The following is a 21,381-nucleotide window of genomic DNA, read 5'->3' on the forward strand; positions in this document are numbered from 1 at the left end:
ATGGCTTGCTGTTTTACCGTTGTATAAATTGACTGTGATTCTTGAATATCTGCCGATGCTCTTTCATTTTAAATTTAGGAAAATAACATCTGTTACGCACGCTTTTATGAACTATTGTTAATAATATATAAATGATTATTACATACTTCTTACATACTTACCTGAAAATGTCGCCTGCTTCACACATTTTTAACATCGTTTGCCACGTGTATACTTAAAGTTGACTTGTACATCTTATTAAGTTGAGGTTACACTTATTTTTAATAAAATTGTATTGTATTGGCGTCGTGCATAAATTGCCCATATAGAGAGGTCTATATTAAACAATATTTTTGTTTGAACTAGGCCATGTCTACCAAATTGAAATGTCTTTCACAAAACAGATTATCACAATCTTACCTTGTTTGAATTCTTCATTGACCCGTAGTGCCGCCATTTGTGAGTGTATTCCTGTAATGCCTTTACTAGCTCTTGTGTCTGAATTGATAATAAATAAAATAAAATAAAATGATAAATGTCATGATATATCAACTAATGTATAACACTATAACGTATACATCTTGTAAAACCATATATCGTTTGTTGTTTTTTACGAAATCCTCGATTCTTTTGAACGCATATAAATGTTGTGTTTATGCATGCGTACTGAGTCATGTGGTCAGATTTAATTTCGAACAGTTTTAATTTTATTTAAACAGCTGATTATCATTATTTAAGTTTCCATTTAACATTTCGAAAGAAATGGACTTAATGGCTTGAACGTAAAAACATGCTACATAGCAAACATATCTGAGATTCAACATGTTTTAAGTATATCTGTAATGTTTCAATCTGTATACACTACGTTTAACATGCCTGATTTTAAGAATGTCTAAGTGCGTTATATAATTTGTATTTTAAGTGTGTGTGTGTGTGTTCGTGCATGTGTGTGTGCGCGTGTGAGAAAGTATGTGTGTGTGAGTATGTCTGTTCAGTAACTTATCCTAATATACATTCATGTTAATTTTATGGAAAGATTAATATCTATTACAACATTACTAAATGTAATTTATTTCACCTTTAAACCACTCATTACACACTTTTGTTAAAAGAAGAGAGCCACGATTGTCATATATCAAATGTTTAATTGGCCAGTCGTGAAACCATTTATATTATTGTTGACAATCGTTGTAGAAGACCACAATTTGATGCCCCGTAATAAATACCAAAGATGTATGTGCTGTGGCTTAAAGGAAGTTTCAAAGTTTTCATGTTATGCACGTTATAATAAATGTATTCGCCACTTCAACCCCAGAAAGGGCCAGAAATGACCTAATGGGTATTATTTGAGAAACATTTTGAGCAAACATACTAGTAGTCGAGGAGCACTTTTTACATGCCAACAAGTACAACTCTCAACCTTGTTGCTTTTACTTTTACTTGTTGCGTCGAACGCCAAAGAAGGACAAAAGCAGTCACAAAACACAAAAACCTCAACTGTTAATCAAAGCTGAGCTAATAATATACCACGAGAAGAAAAACAAACTATAATGAGATGCTATTCTATAAGTAGCTAATTTTAAATCATTTTCCAGGTAAGGAACATCTCATTTGGGGGAGATCGAGTATTTAATTTGGTACTTACTGTTTAATGGCCTGGCAAAGTGAAACCATTGGACATTATTATCGTTCGAATGTTTTAAAAACATTATTGCCACTACTTCTTTTCGTTTTGAAACAGCATTACAGAAATTCTACAGACGTTAACGAAATTACATGAACGACTGTGTAGATGAATTATTTTCTACTTATTTTTGTTTCGTTTTCAAAAGAAAACATTACAGTAAAAAGCATAAAATAATAAATTAAAAAATACTTATGACATTTTTCATAAACATGTTACAGTTTTAACCCATATGTAACAATATAAAATTATGCTCCGCAAAACTGCAAGATCTGTGGAGGTGTTACGAGTATTATACTACACTTCTTTTAAAAGGATGCATTTAAGAACATGTTAAAGTATTACAGAGGATTTATTATATTTTATGGAATGGTATATATGCCGTTACATGCACGATGCGTACTGACATTCTTGTTTTTATTTACTTACAACTTACATATGTGTTCTGCGACATGAAAATTGTCTTTTTTTCTTATTTCTCGTCGAAGCTTCGTAATTCTTATTTAAGTCCATATCATCACATCTGTTTGAATGAAATTTGCAATTGCTTGTAAAATTTCTGTTTGCTTACTGCAACATTGACGTGTTTGGAAAAATATTACAAATTGTGTGTATTTTTAGTTTAAACCTATTTATTATAGCTCGATTGCATTGAAAGCCTAAGGCTTATATAAACGCTCTCGAGTCCGTTTCCTGGGCCTAGAACAATTACTTGGTGTCTTTGGGGGAGATCTAAAGAACGCTCCCACGGTGGGAATGTGTATTTTTGCTTTCTTGGTTTGCCTTTATCATTTTTTCTTTTTTGTGAGTGCCTTAAGCGAGCGATTCTCGGGCTCGTAGATCTTTCATAATCATTTTCACTGTGTAACAGGGAACAGACAAATATATTGCATTTTTAGCGTCAAGCGCAATTAATTTGAGACACATATGGGAGAATTTCGATAGATTTCGGGATGTAGACTGCTCTGTTCGAAACATTTACTTTGACGTCTAAAGTGTGTGTTTTGTTTCTGAAAGTACAATCCGCACATAGACTAGTTTATGAAGAATATATGTAAAATCAAAAATATAATCTATTTTCAAGGCAGTAAACATGCGTGATAAATAATTAATAAGCACATTGTAGCATTTCGATCTTTGATGATGTGGATCTGTATTACCATTTGTATATATATATAAGAATTCCAAAAAGTAGCTGGATAACCATGCATAAAATGGTCAGAAGTACAAATGGCCACATGGACTTTCTGGGCATGTGTGTGTTTGCGGGCGTGTGCGTACATGTATCGAACATGTGCGTGTACGTGTGCGTGTGTATGTGCGGATAACGATGGTGAAGGTTATAATTTTTCGAAGCTTAATGATACTGATCATGCTGCCAAATTTACATGCGTCGAATGAATAAATGTACAAACCAATCCCACAGGCGACGAGCCGCGCGATACTCATCACAATGGTTGTTCGTTTTCAGCATCAAGTTTGTTTTTGATAATCATTTTTCTATTTGCATAAAATCTACTTAAACAAGAGCACCGCCTTGCGGGTGCAGACCGCTCATCTATTTTTCTTTTTTAAAGGTGAAGGGACCTATCTCAATACTTCAATAAAAAAGACGGAGGGGTGGGGTGGAGAGGAGTGTATAGTGTGGGGATGTGGTCATTTATTACATTATCTTCCAAAAATAAGAAATAAATATGCAAAAAAATATATAAAAAATGGGGGGGGGGGGGATTCTTGGGTGGGATAGTTGGACGGACTTTCAAAAATAAAAAATAAAAATCAATATTTTAGTTTTTTAACCATGTTTAAAAAAATTAATTTTTTTTTGGTGGGGGGGGGGGGGCGGGGGTATAGTGTGAGGGTGTGGTCATTTATAAGATGATATTTCAAAAAAATAAAAATATATATTTTTTTTGGGGGGGGGGGAATTCGGGGGGGGGGGGCATGGGGGATGGTTTGGATGGAATCTATTGTAGTATGTCAGGTAAGAGTTGTTTTGTCAAAGTATCAATCAAATCTGATCATAAATAACGAAGTCATGGCACTTTTAGCAAAATTTAATTATTTGACCTTGAGAGTAAAGGTCATTTAGAGGTCAAGGTAAAATTCAACTTGCCCGGTACAGTACCCACATGACAGTATAAAAGTGTTTAAAGTTTTAAAGCAATTGCCTTGATACTTTAAAAGTAAAGTGGATGTAAACACAAAATTTAACATTATATTCAAGGTTACTGGGGCTAAAAACAAAACTTAACCAAATTTTAATTTCCTAAGTATAAAAATGGCACATAATTATGTCAAAATGCACGCCAGAGTTATCTGACTTTGCCTGCCCAGTCCGCTTATGATAGTTAGTAAGTGTACCAAGTTTGTATGCAAAAGCTTTGATACTTTATGATAAAAGTGGGCCTAAACACAAAACTTAACCGGACGCCGACGCCGACGCAGACGCCGACGCCAAGGTGATGACAATAGCTCATTTTTTTCAAAAAATAGATGGGCTAATAAAACAATTCTTTGTTAATACATATGAAATACGTTTTTTAATAGTTCATTTTTCGTTTCGAAAATGTTTCAGCATAACAATACAATGGTGCGCAATTCCTTCACTCCCCGAACCCCATACCAGTACACACACACTCAAGTTTTCAAAAAGTCAGATAGAATTGTACGCTGTTCCTTTTTTTGCCATTTGTTTTTTTCAATGGGCTACCTCGGGTCGTCTTGTACGAGGACGCGAACGCGAATACGCGATGCGAGAACTTACGATGTGGACGTGATAAGGCGACATTGTTATTGCGATCTTGAATCGTAATCTCGAAGCTTGTCGTTAATGTATTTCCTTAGGTCGTATTTGACTTTGAAATTCATGATCACAATTTGATATTTCATTATTTATCTCGTGATATCGCATGGTAGCCTTGCAACCTCGCTTCGCAATTTCGCGATCTCTTGCTCGTTCTCTACGTGAAATCGTGAGAACGCTTCAGGATTTTTTACCTTCGACATATGGATTGCAAGGTCGAAAACGCACAATCACGACGCTAATTCACAACAGCACGATGTGAGATCGTTACATTTTGATATATGATAACACGGAGCAAAGAGGCGATTACCTGTTTTTTATTTTAAGGGCGCACTGTTCAATTTAAGAATCTATGTACTTATAATATGTATCGCTGTCTGGTTTAATAAATTGTATTGTTATTTGTATGGCAAGTAGTGTATGCCCGATGCGGACGCTTTTTCTTTAAAGTAACATTTAAATACAAATCGACAGTTGGCATGAAGTTTTTATTTTTATATATTTCATTAGATAAGAATATGCCCATGGCAGACACTGTGTGCTCAAGCTATATTACGCAATTCTATAGTTAGCATTGAACTTGTATTTCTAAATAGTAAATTCATAAAATAAATAACAACTTTTACTCAACTTCCAAAGCTCTTAAATTAAAAAATCAGGTCGCACTAAACGACTTACCTTGTGGGTTAGCAGATCTATATCGTGTTTGACATTTTCCCGATGTTAAAGCATATTGTGATTCTGTTATACCTGCATATGCGCCCTGAACTTTAATTTAGGAAACAACAGAATTTTACTAACGACTTTCGTATACTGATTTCAATTATGAAAAATGACTTACTACATACTGTATACAACCCTTCCTAAAATATCCGTTTGCTAGATACATGTATAATAAATTGTTTGATATGTTTTTTGCATAAATATATTCGGCTATATGGCAGTTTTTATAGAGTTCAGGATGCCCTTATCGTAGTATCGATTTTGTAAAGGTAATTACTTGGCCTGTACAGCCGGGTCGATCAAAACAGTATAACATACTCATATTCAAAAACAAAAAAGTAATAACACATAGAATTATTGTGAAAAACAACATCATGTTTGTTGTTTGATTTCCAATCGACAACCCATTTCTAGGAACACATGTTATCGTGTTTACTGCATAATTGATGTTATTGGGTTTGAGAAATTCTAAAATATGATTTACCTGAACTTCTTAATACCAAAGTTATATTTAACAAACTCCAAACACTATTCTTAATAGGTCATAATGCCTTCATAGAAACCATACATTATTAAATAGTGGACACCTTAACAGCACGTACAATAAGAATCACGGGACTCAGCAGCACGATCGTTTATTCTGAATGTCGGTATTTGTTCTTCAACCCCGCCTGTAGCTCCTTGATCTACATGAAAAAACAATAAAAAATTGCTTATGATTTTGTTTACTTTTATTTTTTAGATGCATGTTGATCATACTTGATAAAATTATCCCGTTAAAATGGCTAAAAACTTTGAAGCAAGCCGTTATCTACATTCGCATTTTGAAAATTAATTACTGCTTGGTATTTTCAACTTAAGGGGCCTGATACGTTTAATGAAGGCGAATCTTGTGTACATTCAGCTCCGGCGATTTTTTCTTATATTTATGTAAAACAGATTAAACCAACTTTGTAAATTTAAGATAATGTTCCACTTAAGTAGACGGCCGACTTTTTTTTACAGATCATGATTTCTATTGACGCTAACAACGGAATGCTTTATGTCCACAAATGTTATTTCTCGGAGAAATATATTGTGTGTCTGATAGAAATTAATGCCGAAGTCTTCAATATGTATGTTTAAAACTTTTACCACTTGCTTTTTTGTTTAAAATCTCATTACAAGTATATCGTTTGACAATTAAATACAAATCAATATCAACAAACATATATACAATCTCGTTACCTTCAGTTTCGAACCAGCTATTGTGTTCACCACAATTGAGACATGTTGGCTCGTGACGCATCAGTCTCTGTCCACATTTACAAATCATTCTGAACCTGTTGTAAATAATATGAAAAGCTTTTTAACAGCGAAGCGAATACGTTTTCACAAATACACCGAACGTTATCTATGTATTCTTTTTGAGAATGTGGGCGTTATAAAAACATTTTTTTAAATCAGGAAAGAAATTCTGGTAAAAATCCGAAAGTCTTCCTTAATGGCCAGTTGGCAGTGGCCTGTACAATACAATGGAATGCATAAAAGACATCATTCAACACAAAAACAATTAATAATGGGGTAAACGCCTTGAAACGGTAAAAGAAAAGCTTTTCGTGTTTAAATCAGTTGGACGTTGCATATAGTCTGACATTTAAACCATAATTTACAGAACATAGTTTCTAAGTTTCCAAACCCGCAAATGATATTTTGTGAAACTGTCTTAATAATATATACTAAAACGAATGATAAATTGCTGGACATCGTTTTTTGACCACACAAAAAATACAAGCGTAACAAATTGTGTAATCACATGAATATTGATCATATTAAGTGCAAAAACTGAAGTTAAAAAGTAAATGAAATGTTTTTTAATAGTATGCTTTAACCCTGTCACAGCCCGCATCTTCCTCGTTTGATGTATCTAGTAAAACAATCGTTGATGATACGACTCTTGTCATATGTATTTAAATAAAGCTTTATTTCATGAAACATTAGGCAAATTTAACATGATACAAGACCGTCGGGGCCGATTTCACCTCCGTAAAAGTTGGAAAAATGCACTAGTCCGTAGGTTCAAAAATGATGTCACCGTATATGTTTCGATTGTTAATTGAAATAAATCACATTTGATATAGTGATTGTGATATAGTTTTAAGTGGGTTAACTTGCCGTGTAACCTCCCCCACATTCCATGATCAAGCATTTCGATGAACGTTATTTGCAAGAGATGTTATTATTGGAACACATGTTTACGATAGAGATTTTGGTGCAGATAATCTACAATATTTGGCGCCGCACTGTAGTTCGGTATCTAGATTGAATGACATGTTTTATTGCCCCTGTCAAGAGAAGTTATCATTTTAAGTGTTTCTTTTCCGCCTTGCGTTAGTATTCCGTCGCTACAAGGTTGGGTAGATCTACTAGAATGTTAATACACAATGTGACCCATCAGCCAATAAGCGTTTTATGTCCAAAATTATTTCATCAATAACTTGGGTAAGTATCAAATATTATAAATGGAGAAACAATGTGATTGACCAATAGAAATAAAATTAATGTGACTAGCCCAACGATAGATTTATTAACAATTAACAGCTTATTAAGGAGGAGCTATGTGTGAAATAGTGTATCTGCTAAATACAATTTCCTTTTCAGAAAGTTGGTTAAAAACATGTTTATAAAATGTGTCGTTCTGCCCTTTTTGGGTGCTATCCCAACAAACTATGTTTAAGGGATGGCCTTATGTAAAACTTTATTTTGTATTTTGGACTGACTTTTACTTTTTATATGAGATTTTTTATAGGTTCTGAAAATTCGTTTATGTATATTTTTGAAAGACTTAACGAAAACAAACCACCTTCACACTATCAATTATCGTCATTATACTTTTTTGATATTACATGTTCAATGAACATAGCAAATAGCCGCGTCGGAAAGAAAACAGCACAATTTCGAACGATAGGGCGATATTTTCTTTTGATCTATTACACCTGCACACATAGTTCTATACTACCTACTGTCATACTGTCATTTGTTGTGTCATTTGTTATAATATTTTGATGAATCCATATTTGATTTGCATAAAAATTAGTCGGAGAGAATGTAATATATAAAAAGTGAAAATAATACAAAAACACTTATTTCATTTAGTAATGTGAACATATGTTATATCGATTTGTATGTACTGCTGAATTGTCATGAGCATGACTGCTAATAACAGTTAAAGCAACCACTCACCGGATTTCAGAATAATCTTGTGAGTAATCTCAGTCATAAAGTTTAATATTGCTAACGATATTTTGTTTAAATATGATCATACGTGAGTATGGAAGTTTAGTCTTTTGATCGAGATGTACAGTAAATTTTACCAAACTAAATGATGTTGACATGGTATTCACACAGGTTACTTGACAATTGTCTTTGGACGAATGCCACAATTTATTGAAATAAAATGAGTCAACAAACGATGTAGCCATTGATTATTAAGTTTCACGGTAGCTACTATATTCTTGGCAAAAATCACTAGCTGAATTTCTAAAATTTTAATAAAAATTTATACCATATTTTTTATTAAGTTTCCATCTGCGTTACACTTTGACACGGGAGTGGAATTTTTATGCCCATTTTGCCCGAATCCGAAGTTGTTCGTGCCGGCCAATTGCTCTCTTTTCCATCGAACTTGCCCGAGGATAACAAGGAAAGTAATCCTAAACAACCTTAATAATTGCAACAAAAGAATCATCACTGGTAAACTTATTCTTATGAAAGGATTTTACCGATGTCAAAATCGAAACATATCTATAATCAATCTTTACGCAGAGTTGTCGTTCCTTGCTCTCACTTACAACTCTGCGAAATGCTCAGCATGCCATTTTGTCTATCAAATAGGTAAAACCGAACAAACGCATCCAATGTATATTTGAGTGGATATTTAAGATCGCATGCATTTAAATAAAAAATAATTACTTTTAAATTTACGATAAATCGTGCAAAAAACTTGCGAGTTTTAATTCAACTCTTTGGAACTATTCTATTGCCCATTTACGCAGATGGAATCCTTCCACGCACTTCACGAATGTAAACAATTGAAGATAATTTTTATTGAGTGACGTTAGGAATTGCTTCGACGTGTGTATGTTTGTTGGTTCCTTAACATCAAAAAATAATATCAATTTGATAATAATGAATTAAGACTGATATAAGATATCATTGTATGAGATGGTTTTCTTGAATGCAGTGAATGAAAAGTAACCGTCGTGCAAGATATTGTTTAGTATACTGTAACCTCAATGATGAACGCTTGGAATGATCATGACATGAATGAGACGCTTTCATTACAATAGTCCGTTCTGAGCCATACACAGAGGTGAATGTAATGTAACCGTCGTGCAAGAGATTGATCTATTATTTGTAGTTTTATTTTCACTTCTAGATGAAGGGCACATTAAGGAAAACAACCCAGATCAAAACGGTCTCCAGGTTAATAATGTTAATTATCTCCAAAATGGTAGATTCAATGTGTGTGGAAACACGATACATCTGTTATAAAATAAAGACATCGAATAGTACATGAACATATATTTTATAATGTTTTAATTGATGACACACTCTTACATTAAAAATATTTAATTCTGAGGAAATAATAATAATAAGGTTGGAAAGACGGGGGGCGGGGGGGGGGGCGTTTGCACCAATTCGGGGATTTGTGTAAGCCATGTTGAGGTCGTTTTAACTTCGGAACGTTTTGGCTCAGGGTACATGTATGATGATGATGGTGATGGTGCATTTTACATTAAAATAATAGTTAATCGACTTTTAAATACAACGATTTCTTACTTAATCAGATGTGTTATATGCATATCGGGTTTAAAATAGGCGTGAACTAATCTTGAAAGTCACAGCCGATTAAAGGTTGATAAGTATATAATTCTACGTATACCATTTTTGTTAACCGGGTGACAGCATAAGCTTTATAAAAATAGAATGAAGTGTATGGTAGTCAAATGACATTTAGTTTAATAGAATGTCAAATCACGACTTGCTCGATCAGAAATCTATCAACGGACCACCATTAAAGCCTAAGTAAACATAATTTATTATCATATTGATAGAAGAGACCTAAAATTAAATATGATATCAGTTTATCAAAATCAGTTGGTCCCTTCAAGAGATTGCAGGTCACTCAATCAAAGTTGAAGAGTTTTGACCTATGTATCTATCGAATGCCAAGAGTCAGAAATTATGATAAAATATGTTTACGTCTTTAATTGTACTCTAAGCTGATGGTAGCCCATATGCTGCGTGAAATATGGTATAATACATTATAACTCATCTTTAATGCAAATTAGGGTTAAGACAACAGCATCCATACAGCCTCGGCGATCAAAATACATTATTATGTTGCTTATATACAAAGCATAAATCTACACAAATTAAGAGATAGATAATTTAATGGCCTCTTAATTTTCTCTATAAATGTACTTAGTAATCTTTGAATAGCTTCACTTGTTAGCCGAATGATAACGTGAAAGTTTAAAATTACAACTAGAATCAAAAACATGTAATAAAGTTTAGAAAAATATGGTTTGAATACCAATTGTAATTGATACAACTACTGTATTGAACGGAAAATGACTTTACTGACGAATAACGCGCGTGCCAATTTTAATGCAAATGCTGGACTGTTTTGCTGCCCTAACTAAGCTAGTTACTCGCCATTTGACACTGTTTCCGACGATTTAAATTGATTATAAACAAAATGACCCAAATCGATACCCCAAAAATGTTGCTTAACTCGTGATGTTAAGAAAACGAACAACAAAATAATGTCTTTACAAATATTTTATAGATTAATATTCCACTCGTGAAATTTTAATATTTCAATAACTAACACAACGAACTACTATCTTTTTTAATACACAGATCGTTATATTTTCATTCAATTCCAAGCTAAACCTTATAATCGATATCGAACGATAGCGGCCGCAGGGCTTCGTCAAAAGTTGGATAATTGAGTTCTGCGCCTTTTTTTTTTCATTTAAGAGTAATAACTGTAAATCCTGAAGATAGAGTTATTGTTAGTTTAATATGAACTTCTCCTTTAAGCTCTGTTACATGATGCGACGTTTTATGTGAATCTGTTCAATACTCAGTCTTCCTGTGTTATACTCTGCACACAGAGAAAATGGACTATGTATACTAATAAATGAACAAAACTCCATACCCATTGATACCAGAGATGTGCTTCATGTTCTCTGCACTTTCTATAGATTTCATTTATAAATTAACATGTTTACATAAATAATTTCAATACATGGGGACTTATTCTCAGATCAACAACTATGTTAATTATTCAGGTAGAAATTTAATTATGACTGTATCGGTTTTGTTACAAGATGACTCCATATGGGACAATGATATATTAGTTTCTGCCAGATCATGATTTCACAAAAACAACCAACAAGTAACGAATGGTTTATGTAAAATAATGCGCTGACTGACTTAACCATGTGATGTAAAACTTGGATAATGCGTTAACAATATTATATAAGGCAGTTCCATTTCCTTCTTATTTGCTTTCATCATTAAAAAAAGATAATATTTTTAAGTTTCAATTTATTTTCGCAAACTATGAAGTTGAAGTTTTACCACAGAAGTCAAAGATTTTCCTAACATATCAGGCATTTGTTTTATTATTCAAACAAATTCCCACTGTACCAGTCTGTCGGTAAAAAAAGAACAAATCAATGATAAATAATACTGTTCGCTTTGTAGCTGAAAGTCTATTTATCAAGAATTTTGACTGAAAATGTTGAGTGTGTCAAGTGTTTAATTTTTATCACTGAAGACTTGAAAAGGCCCATTTTAATTAAAGTATTAGATAATTATCATCTCATCCCAATCTTGTCTACTCTCGACATTAGAACATAACATCTTTTAAACACGATTGGTATATTTGATGTGATAAAATGTTGGTTGCTTTTAAATGTTATTGTGCGATACTCAACTATTTATTTTCTATAATCTTTGCTCGGTTTAAAACGGTTTATGCACAGAGCAATTTTAAGCAAATATCCCGACATAACAGCATTGGATTGTCAATACGTATCTGCGTCTTTTCAAAATATGGTATTTCCATTTTAAACGAGTCCGACTTTTAAAATAGTTATGTTAAGTAATTTGTAATTAACGTGGCATAGGTACATAGGTAAATAAAGTTGCCCCAATATGTGTTTTGATAAATTGGATAATTTGTTGAACGAAATAAACAGTTATTATTAAAAACAAATACCAAAGTTTTGGCCACAAACGTTTTTTTTTTCATTGCATTATTATATGAATCATATACCAAAGCATCGTTTTATTACATAGCAACTGCCCATAATTGTTCGGCTATGGGCTGGTTGTCGTAAGAAAGAACTCAATGTGTTTGCAATAATTTGTTTGTATTGTATTTACACATATTGATTGCTGATTCTTTTACCGAATTTATTTAAATCTAAAAGGAACATTTAAATTACATTTCGTCGCCGTTATATATTTTGTTTCGTTTGTTATGTTAAATGTTTCGCCAACTTCAACATTATTTGAGTTATTTATAGGCAGTTAATTAACGCACACTGTTCCTGAGTTACCTGGTTAACCAGTACATAGAGCGCATACTTATTCCAGAAACTGACAACTGCTCGATTTGATTTAAAGGTAAGAGGGGGCTGGCCATAGAGGTTATTTCACAAACATTCACAAGTTGTATGACCGGGCCGAACCCTCGATCCTCGGATCTTTTGTCCATCGCTCTAATAACAGAGCAAGCCGGTCCAATCAATCTACATTTGTAACATTATCTCTGGAACGTTACGGCAGACTTAACATACAAAGTGGTTAAATATATAATGGTGTCCGCAAAGGAATACTGCAATAATATATGAACGTGATGGTCAACATGATTCGGGCCACTGTAATTACTATTGACAAGTTTGACTTAAACATGTGACCATATATGTCCACTTGGGACATAAACTCATAGTTAGGCTATTATACACGTGCGCATTTGTTTGTTTGATTGTTGTTTTATGAAACGAAAATCTGCATGTTGATAATCACGTGTAAAAACAGCTAGCTTTACATTCGCTAAATATATTATTAGGATAAATAAAAAAAGATAAATGTACCTCGAATGGTATTTTCCTTTCAACTCTTATGCCGTGGCTGCATTCAAAATCGTGCATATTCACACAGATTCAACCACAAAAATATTCATATTCATGAAGCGCTTCAATATGTTGACATTAGTTCATTACAGATAAACGAATGACATGATGTAACATGAATAGGAGAGATAACGTAATCCATATCGGATTGCTATAAATACTTTGACAGATATGTTTAAAGTAACATAAATACTCAAAATCAACGAATATTTCGTACAATATTTCGAAAAAAAAGTTAATACATTAATAACACATCAATGTTCCTAAAAGCAATATCCAAAATTTCAACGCTACACTGTAAATGAGGTATGGTAACATAGACTTAAAGAGATACATTTTTCGAAATATTGTACGAAATATTCGTTGATTTTGATGGTTTACGGGCTTTACATGTTAAATGTGTGACAAATGATAAAAATAAAAATATTGATGTTTTACCGTTGGTTGAATCAGCATTATGCTTTGACATTTTAATATCCGAAGTTAAGAATAATGCACATAATTTTGTCTTTTGTATATGAACAGTTTTCGTAAAAGTTAATCTCCTCGGGATATTGGTGTTGGATACATTCATTATATTTTTGTTTCTGTTTTATTAAAAAATGTGTTGTTTGAAAGTGGTCTTTAATGATAAATTCACAATTTTGTGTTGTATCTATGCGTTTATCGCATTAACTCAGTAGCTCATAACCACACAAATTCGATTCGGATATACACATAATTCATTTAATGCATTATTTTTCTCTCACCGCACTCATGCTGTTAAATAAGGTAAACAAATACATCAAGAGTGCCGATTTGTCACAAAATACTGCTGTTTAAAGGAAGTTCTTATATTGATAATATTTTATGCTTTTTAAATAAAAAAATGTTTCAATAAAGCGGATTATTCAAGGGCCATAATTCAGACGTGATTTATACAATCTCTTTGATTATCACAGCAGGCAAAAATGTTAGGCCAAAATACATTACGACCAAGTTTGTTTGTGATACGGTTAAAACCAGTAGAGCTAACGGGCGGACAGGGTTATGATTTATCTCCGCACTATTTCTGTAGCGACTATTTTTTTTATCTTATATGCGTTTTGTGTTTCGATACCGAATTTGTTATATATCGACACAGATTGTAATTCGAATTTTGAGAACCAGTAGCTTTAATATTTTGAGATTTAAACATTATAACTTCATCGGAAAGAGCTTGCGCTCAGAAGATTACGTCCTATTCATATCGATTTTAATGTTTTATTGTCGTAGCTAGAGTAGTCATTTTTCAATACGTTGTATCAATCTCCACGCAGAGTTGTCGTTCCTTGCTCTCACATACAACTCTGCGAAAGGCTCAGCACGCCATTTTGTCTATAAAATAGCTAAAACCGAACAAACGCATTCAATGTATATTTGATTGGATATTAAAGATCGCATGCATTAAATTAAGAAATATGACTTTTAAATGTATGATAAATCGTGCAAATACTTGCGAGTTTTAATGCAACTCTTTGGAACTATTTTATTGCCTATTTACGCAGATGGAATCATTCCACGCACTTTACACAAGTAAATAATTGAACATAATGTGTATTGAGTGACGTTAGGAATTGCTTCGACGTGTGTATGTATGTTGGTTTCTTAACAACAAAAATAATATCAATTTGATAATAATGAATTAAGACTGATATAAGATATCATGGTATGAGACGGTTTTCTTTAATGCAGTGAATGCAATGTAACCGTCGTGCAAGAGATTGTTTAGTATACTGTAACCTCAATGATGAACGCTTGGTATGATCATGACATGAATGAGACGCTTTCATAGTCCGTTCTGAGCCCAACACAGAGGTGAATGTAATGTAACCGTCGTGCAAGAGATTGACGTGGTATTTGGGTTTAAAACACGTTTCTTAAAGTGTTTGTTGAGAGGAAGATTTTTGATTGTTTTATAAAGCTATGTAACACAATAATCATTTATTTAGTTTTATGATAACTAATATGTTTTTCGGCTCTTTACAACCTGTCTCTATAAAAAGACAAGATGTAGTTGATACTAGTCTTTCGGTCATTTCATTTTGCCTCAGAAACATACAGTTCTTATGATCGGCTTATTATACGACCATTATGTAGTGTAATTGCAATTTACTAGAAACATATCTTCTTATATTGCTGTTTCGTTTTAATTCTTATGCTATTAAGTATTTTTTTCTTTAACTGTAATTTTTAATTGAATAAAGAAGGGCCGGATGCGGTTGACAGGCGCACTTAACTCGGCTTTACTGCAATAATTTGCATTAACCGTTCTTATGCGGCGATTCTAGTTTTATTAATTGATGTTTGTTCGGGTCATGCGTTTGTGCCCCTTGTCTTTAAGTACGGCAATTGATCAATTCAAATAAAATCAATTAAGTGATGATAAGGAATATCTACTGCTGATGCAACTGGAGTTTAACTTTGTTCATATCTGATTATAAAATCCATAATAACTGTGTTACAATACCAAGTATGCAAATAAAATATTGAAATCCACTGGTATATGCATTAACTGAATTTACTCAAGACAAACTTGAATAAAATATTGAATTCCAGCATCTCGCCGGCAATAACTAAATACAGCCCCGCGTTGTAAACTAAAGGTTTTTTCTACCTATTGAAAAAAAATGCGAAAAATGGATTTTATTTGATTTCGGCAGCCTTCGAGTTGGCTGTATTCATAAATGGACAGACACAGGTAAAAAACGATACGAGCTACATGAGAAAAGATATAAACAAAGAAAAGATGTTGAGTACTTATTTTTTTTATTTCTTGCTTCAAACTTTGATTTCTTCTGAAAAAGCTGTATAGACAAAATCTTCGAGAACCGTGAGCAAAAAACAAAAAAACAGCAACTAGCTGACTTACACGCACATTCTAATTTATGTGTGACGTGGTAACACTCCTGAACATTTGGTTGAGTCTTTAAAAAATATCAAAATAGATTTCATCGGTTGATCCTTTTGTACTCATACAATATATTTGGGTAAATACTGTTTTTGTGTTACTTACCTTGATGTTGACGCTATTCACGTTATAACTGTTTATACTGGCATAAGGTTACTCTGGTAGTTCGGGCTTTTATCACAGTGCATGTTTATTTCGTCATCGTGTGACTGCACATGTACTTTTTTCACCTTTTTACCTACTGATTGTGATGTATGATTGTGATGTATAACCGCCCGAGTTTAATCATTTAACGTATTTTAAAAAATTTCTGCGCAACATTATTTCCTTTATTTTACAATCTGCAGTGTTTTAGTAAATGAGGGCAGCTAAATTATATGTAAGACAAGTCAGTGCAGATGCAAAACTGGGTATTTTACTGGAACTTTAAAGGTTTTCGTGAATTCGACATTTTTTTAGTAAGACAATTATTATTTACTAAAACACAAACAGTTTCGAATAAAAAAGTCGTTGTACACAATGACTTTGTAGTTTAGTTTGTGATACGTCATTTAAAGACTGTCGATATTGTTAACTTGTCAACGACTTAGTTTATTTCTATTATCTGCTGATTGTATTACTACCTCATCTATCCCAATAACATAATCTGCATATTCCCTACGCGCATTGAAAATAGCTGTCATGAGCTCTAGTATGAGGCATGTTGACAGCTTCACTAATGCAACCCGTTATAATAAATAGCGATCAAACTAGAGCTCCATCTAAATTAACGCCTTCATCCACTAACGCGTTGAATAATATATATATCAGGTATGACGGTTGTATTGTCTTGAGTCGCTGAAGTAGTCAGTTTTGCTTTTTCATACGCAAGAAAGTAGTCCCAAATAGAGGGATCGAACGCATGCTAAAAAATTACAACGTTCTGACTGCAGGATTTACTTTCTCTTTGTCTTCGCATTAAACGATCGGCATGGCAGACTTTTGCGCCACGGAGGCAGTACACATGGTCATATTTCAGAAACGGAACAATAAGATAAACCATTCAAATAAAATAACAAGAAAGTAAAACAAGAAAGTAAAACAAGAAAGTAAAAAACATGTTAGGGTTGTTAACCCGTTATAAACTTCCGCATTATCTTTTCGATTTCGGCAGATGCCGGCATTATTCCTAGAGTCTATTCGTCCGTTTACGGCTATATTTGGCACAATCCGGTTTTATGCGTTCGTCGTTTTTCATGGGATAAATCAGTTTATTTAAGATGAACGGTTAACTAAGGGTGGTATTTAGGGCTGAAAAGTAAGAAAAATTATACCGGCATATGAAATATGACAATAAATGCCGAAAGTTATAATACATAACATTTCATTCTGTGCAGATTCTGAGGAAAATATCAACAATGTACTATCTTTCTTATAAAAGTGGAAATTCGTCAGGAAAATGCATTATCACGTAATATTGCTTATAACCGTTTAAATGTGTATTTACGCAATCAATAATAACATGTTTATTTATATTATGTATTTACCTATCATCTAATTGATATGGTTTATCGAGTGTTGATGATTCCGCATACAGTAAACGAACATTTATTTATTATTCGGCCGGATATAAGGTAATATATGGCAATTAATTCAGTCTGTCGTGGTAATATTTTTATTAGTGAGAAATTAACGTTCAAATCATCAGTTTCAAAGCATAACTAGCTAAAAGAACGATGCCTAGTATGACTTAGTTTACTTTCTTACGTTTACAATGCACTAGAATTCAGTGTTCATTGTTCGGAACATATACGGATTTATTACTCATAAATTAGCAGTAAATTATGACAACCATCCTGCAAGTTATTGGTATAACGTGTTTGTCATTATTAACAATCTATAAACAATCTAAAAATTGTGATGAGCTTTTCTTAAAAAACGGACTTAATGGAATTAATTTAATAATATAAATTAACACCAAATATTTATAACTCCACGTTGTTGTATACACTTATCTGTAATCTGTATGGATAAACACAGGTGCCTTTCCATGTGGCCCATGTTTTCGACGATATCGATGATATATACTGGGCCCATGCAGAGCTCCAGATAAGGTTTTGTGAAATTCTTAAATTACTACCAGATTTTCAAAAAGAATTCTTAACTCTGAAATTTTATTCTTAACGTTACTACTAAGTTTTGGAAAATAATTCTAATTTTTTCTTAATGACCTAAAAATACATAATACAAAAATCAAAATAAACATACTAGCAACTTTATTTATACGAGTTCAACATTATCTTTTCAGTATTATACAATTTTATTTTTCCAATACCTTCATATGCCCAAACTGTGCTTAGATGAATTTTTACATATTTCACATTTAAAACGGGTCTCCCCTTCAATCTTTTCAACGATTAGCCACGGGACTTGTCCCTTCCACACGTTCAATGTTTTTTTGTGTGTTTAAGTTTGGACCCGTCGTGTCGCGTTTTTGTTTAGCTTTTCCGATTGTGTCGGCAACTGAACATACAACATCGTATAAGATCTTTCTATAATGTCTTTCTAAACATTTAACTTCGGCTCACTTTGCGTACAATATGTTAAAAGCGTGTTTTTGGACGCTTTGCAGTTTTTTAGGAAGCTCTCTGGGCGCCGCCATTATTTTTTGACAGATATACGCGAAAAGAACTCAATAAAAATCGATACGAACCGATGTAAAAATAATATTCGTAACTTGATTTTGTAATTCTTAATGGTACGACAAGATTTTAAAATAAATACGTAACGGAGTTGAAAATAATTCGTAATTACGAAAAAACGACCCTTATTTGGAGCTCTGCCACGAGAGTCTCCTGAAACAGGTTGTTAACGATCATGCTCCTGTAAAAGTAAAAAAATCCAAACATCAGTCCCAGCCTTACATGAACTCACAATACAGGAAACTAATATACAAGACAAGACAAGTTAGAAACATTTACAACATACATAAAATTAATGAAAACTGGTCCAACTACAAAAAACTTAGAAATATGAAAACACAGGTTAAAAGAGACTCCATCACAACATACTTTCAAGACAGGTGCGGGGGCGGCCCTAAGGACTTCTGGCCAACCATCAAACATTTCTTCTCATAAAAACCCACAAACAAGACAGACAACTCAGTTATTTTAAAGTCTGCTAATGGGAAACTCAAATCAGACCAACATGATGTAGCTAACACACTCAACACTTTCTATATCAATATAGCAAATAACATAGGTATAGAAGATATCACACATGACACAGATCTCCACTCAAGCATTGAGAAGATAACCAAGCACCACTCAGAAACAGAAGGTCAACCAATTGCATTTGAACCAGTCACAGAACTTACCATATCAAAATCTTTTAAAAGGCTACACCCAAAGAAGGCTACTGGAGTCGATCAAATCCCACCCAAAGTTATTATTGCAGGCAAACCCTATCTTTCTCTCCCCATTAGCAACTTGTGCAATACCACGATAAAATAAGGTCAATTCTCTGAAAGCCATAACTAGCCCAGGTAACACCAATTTATAAAATAGATGATCCCTTCAGTGAAAAAACTACAGGCCAGTAAGTATTCTCTCTACAGTGTCTAAATTATATAAAAGGGTTATTCACGACCAGCTTTCAGATCACTTCGAACAAGTTTTTCACCCATTTCTGGCTGCATTCAGAAAGTCTTATGGCTGCCAGACTACCTTGCTCAGGTTAGTGGAAGATTGGAAGAAGGCATTAGATGAAAATATGTACAAAGGTGCAATTCGTATGGACTTATGTAAGGCGTTCGACTGTATTCCGCATGACCTTATACTCCTTAAGCTTAAGGCGTATGGTCTGGCCGACAATGCCTGTAAACTTATGAGCAGCTACCTCCGAAATAGGAAACAACGGGTCAAACTAGGTGACTGCATCAGTCAATGGGATTACATCATCAAAGGGGTATCCCAAGGCTCCATACTCGGGCCCCTCGTCTTTAACATCTTTATTAATGATAGTTTCTATTTCATTCATGAGTCCAAATTATATAATTATGCAGATAACACCTTATCTTTCTGGAATAAAAAAATGAATTTTGTCAAATCTACCCTTGAAAATGAAAGTAGCATCCTCATAGACTGGTCTAAATCCAATCGAATTCAAGCCAACCCTGAGAAGTTCCAGGCCATCTCAGTAGGGGTTAAATCTTATAAAGAAATTAAGTCCTTTGATATAAGCGACAATATCATACAATGTGAATAACAGGTCAAGCTTCTCCACCCACACCATATATCCAAGACCTAGCAAAATTAAAATATTTTACAATTGCAGGTATGATCATAGGATAGAGGTGCCTACAGGAAGGACAACAGGGAATGGACAAAATTCCTTCTGTTTTGAGGCTACTAGGGTGTGGAACAGTCTACCCCCCCCCCCCGAATTAGGCGATCGGACAACTGCAACGAGTTCAGGAGACTGGTCCACACTTGGACAGGCTCAAAATGTAAATGTTCTTTGTTTGGCCTGTAGCGCATGCCCTGCTTTATTTTGCATTCCCAGTTGAATGTTGTGACTATGCTTTGCTTTTGTTTATTTGCTTGGGTTTCATACCTGATTTGCTTTGGGTTTTTTTCTTATTATTTTGTTTTCTTTTTTGCTTCGGTTTATAACACATATTATTAAGTTCTCAGCGTTTTCCCCCCACCAGTATGCATGATGTTTGAATGTGTTTGTGTCTACTTGCATCCTTGTAATCTAGCAGTACCTGTAGGAGGTACAATTGTATGACGCCCTGAGGTATGGCTCTCTGCTGGTAGTGAGATACTATCTTACACTGCCCAGAGAGCTAGCTGGGTTCAGGATCATAAAACTACTGATGATATGTAGGTCTAAGAGCCATGAATGGTCTGCTATACATCCCTACCTTTTCGTTTCGATTAGGCATGTTCTTCTTCATGTTCTTTTTCATAGTTCTTCATTTTTATTTTATTTTATTTATTTATTTATGTTTTCATAGTAAGTTTACATCTTTTTTACCCTCTATTTATAATTTAATCCAACACTTGTAAATATCCTTCTAATG

At 33.5% G+C, this 21,381-nt stretch overlaps 1 protein-coding gene across 2 annotated transcripts in view; it reads right to left on the minus strand.

Moving 5' to 3' along the window:
* Window positions 1-13,495, minus strand: part of LOC127854179 (T-cell-specific guanine nucleotide triphosphate-binding protein 2-like) — a 31,738-nt gene extending 18,243 nt beyond the window's left edge. The window contains exons 1-5 of one of the 2 annotated variants that reach the window (XM_052389175.1): window positions 13,349-13,495; window positions 6,420-6,514; window positions 5,795-5,878; window positions 5,148-5,237; window positions 400-477 (exon numbers count right to left, since the gene is read on the minus strand). In XM_052389175.1, the coding sequence (XP_052245135.1) occupies window positions 400-477; window positions 5,148-5,237; window positions 5,795-5,878; window positions 6,420-6,507 (340 nt within the window). In that variant the 5' untranslated portion in view covers window positions 6,508-6,514; window positions 13,349-13,495. The remainder of the gene's footprint in view (window positions 1-399; window positions 478-5,147; window positions 5,238-5,794; window positions 5,879-6,419; window positions 6,515-13,348) is intronic. The other variant, XM_052389177.1, reaches the window with a different exon arrangement.
* Window positions 13,496-21,381: the final 7,886 nt, after the last annotated feature.

The sequence above is a fragment of the Dreissena polymorpha genome, chromosome 12 (genome assembly GCF_020536995.1).
Source record: "Dreissena polymorpha isolate Duluth1 chromosome 12, UMN_Dpol_1.0, whole genome shotgun sequence".
NCBI classification, from domain to species: domain Eukaryota; kingdom Metazoa; phylum Mollusca; class Bivalvia; order Myida; family Dreissenidae; genus Dreissena; species Dreissena polymorpha.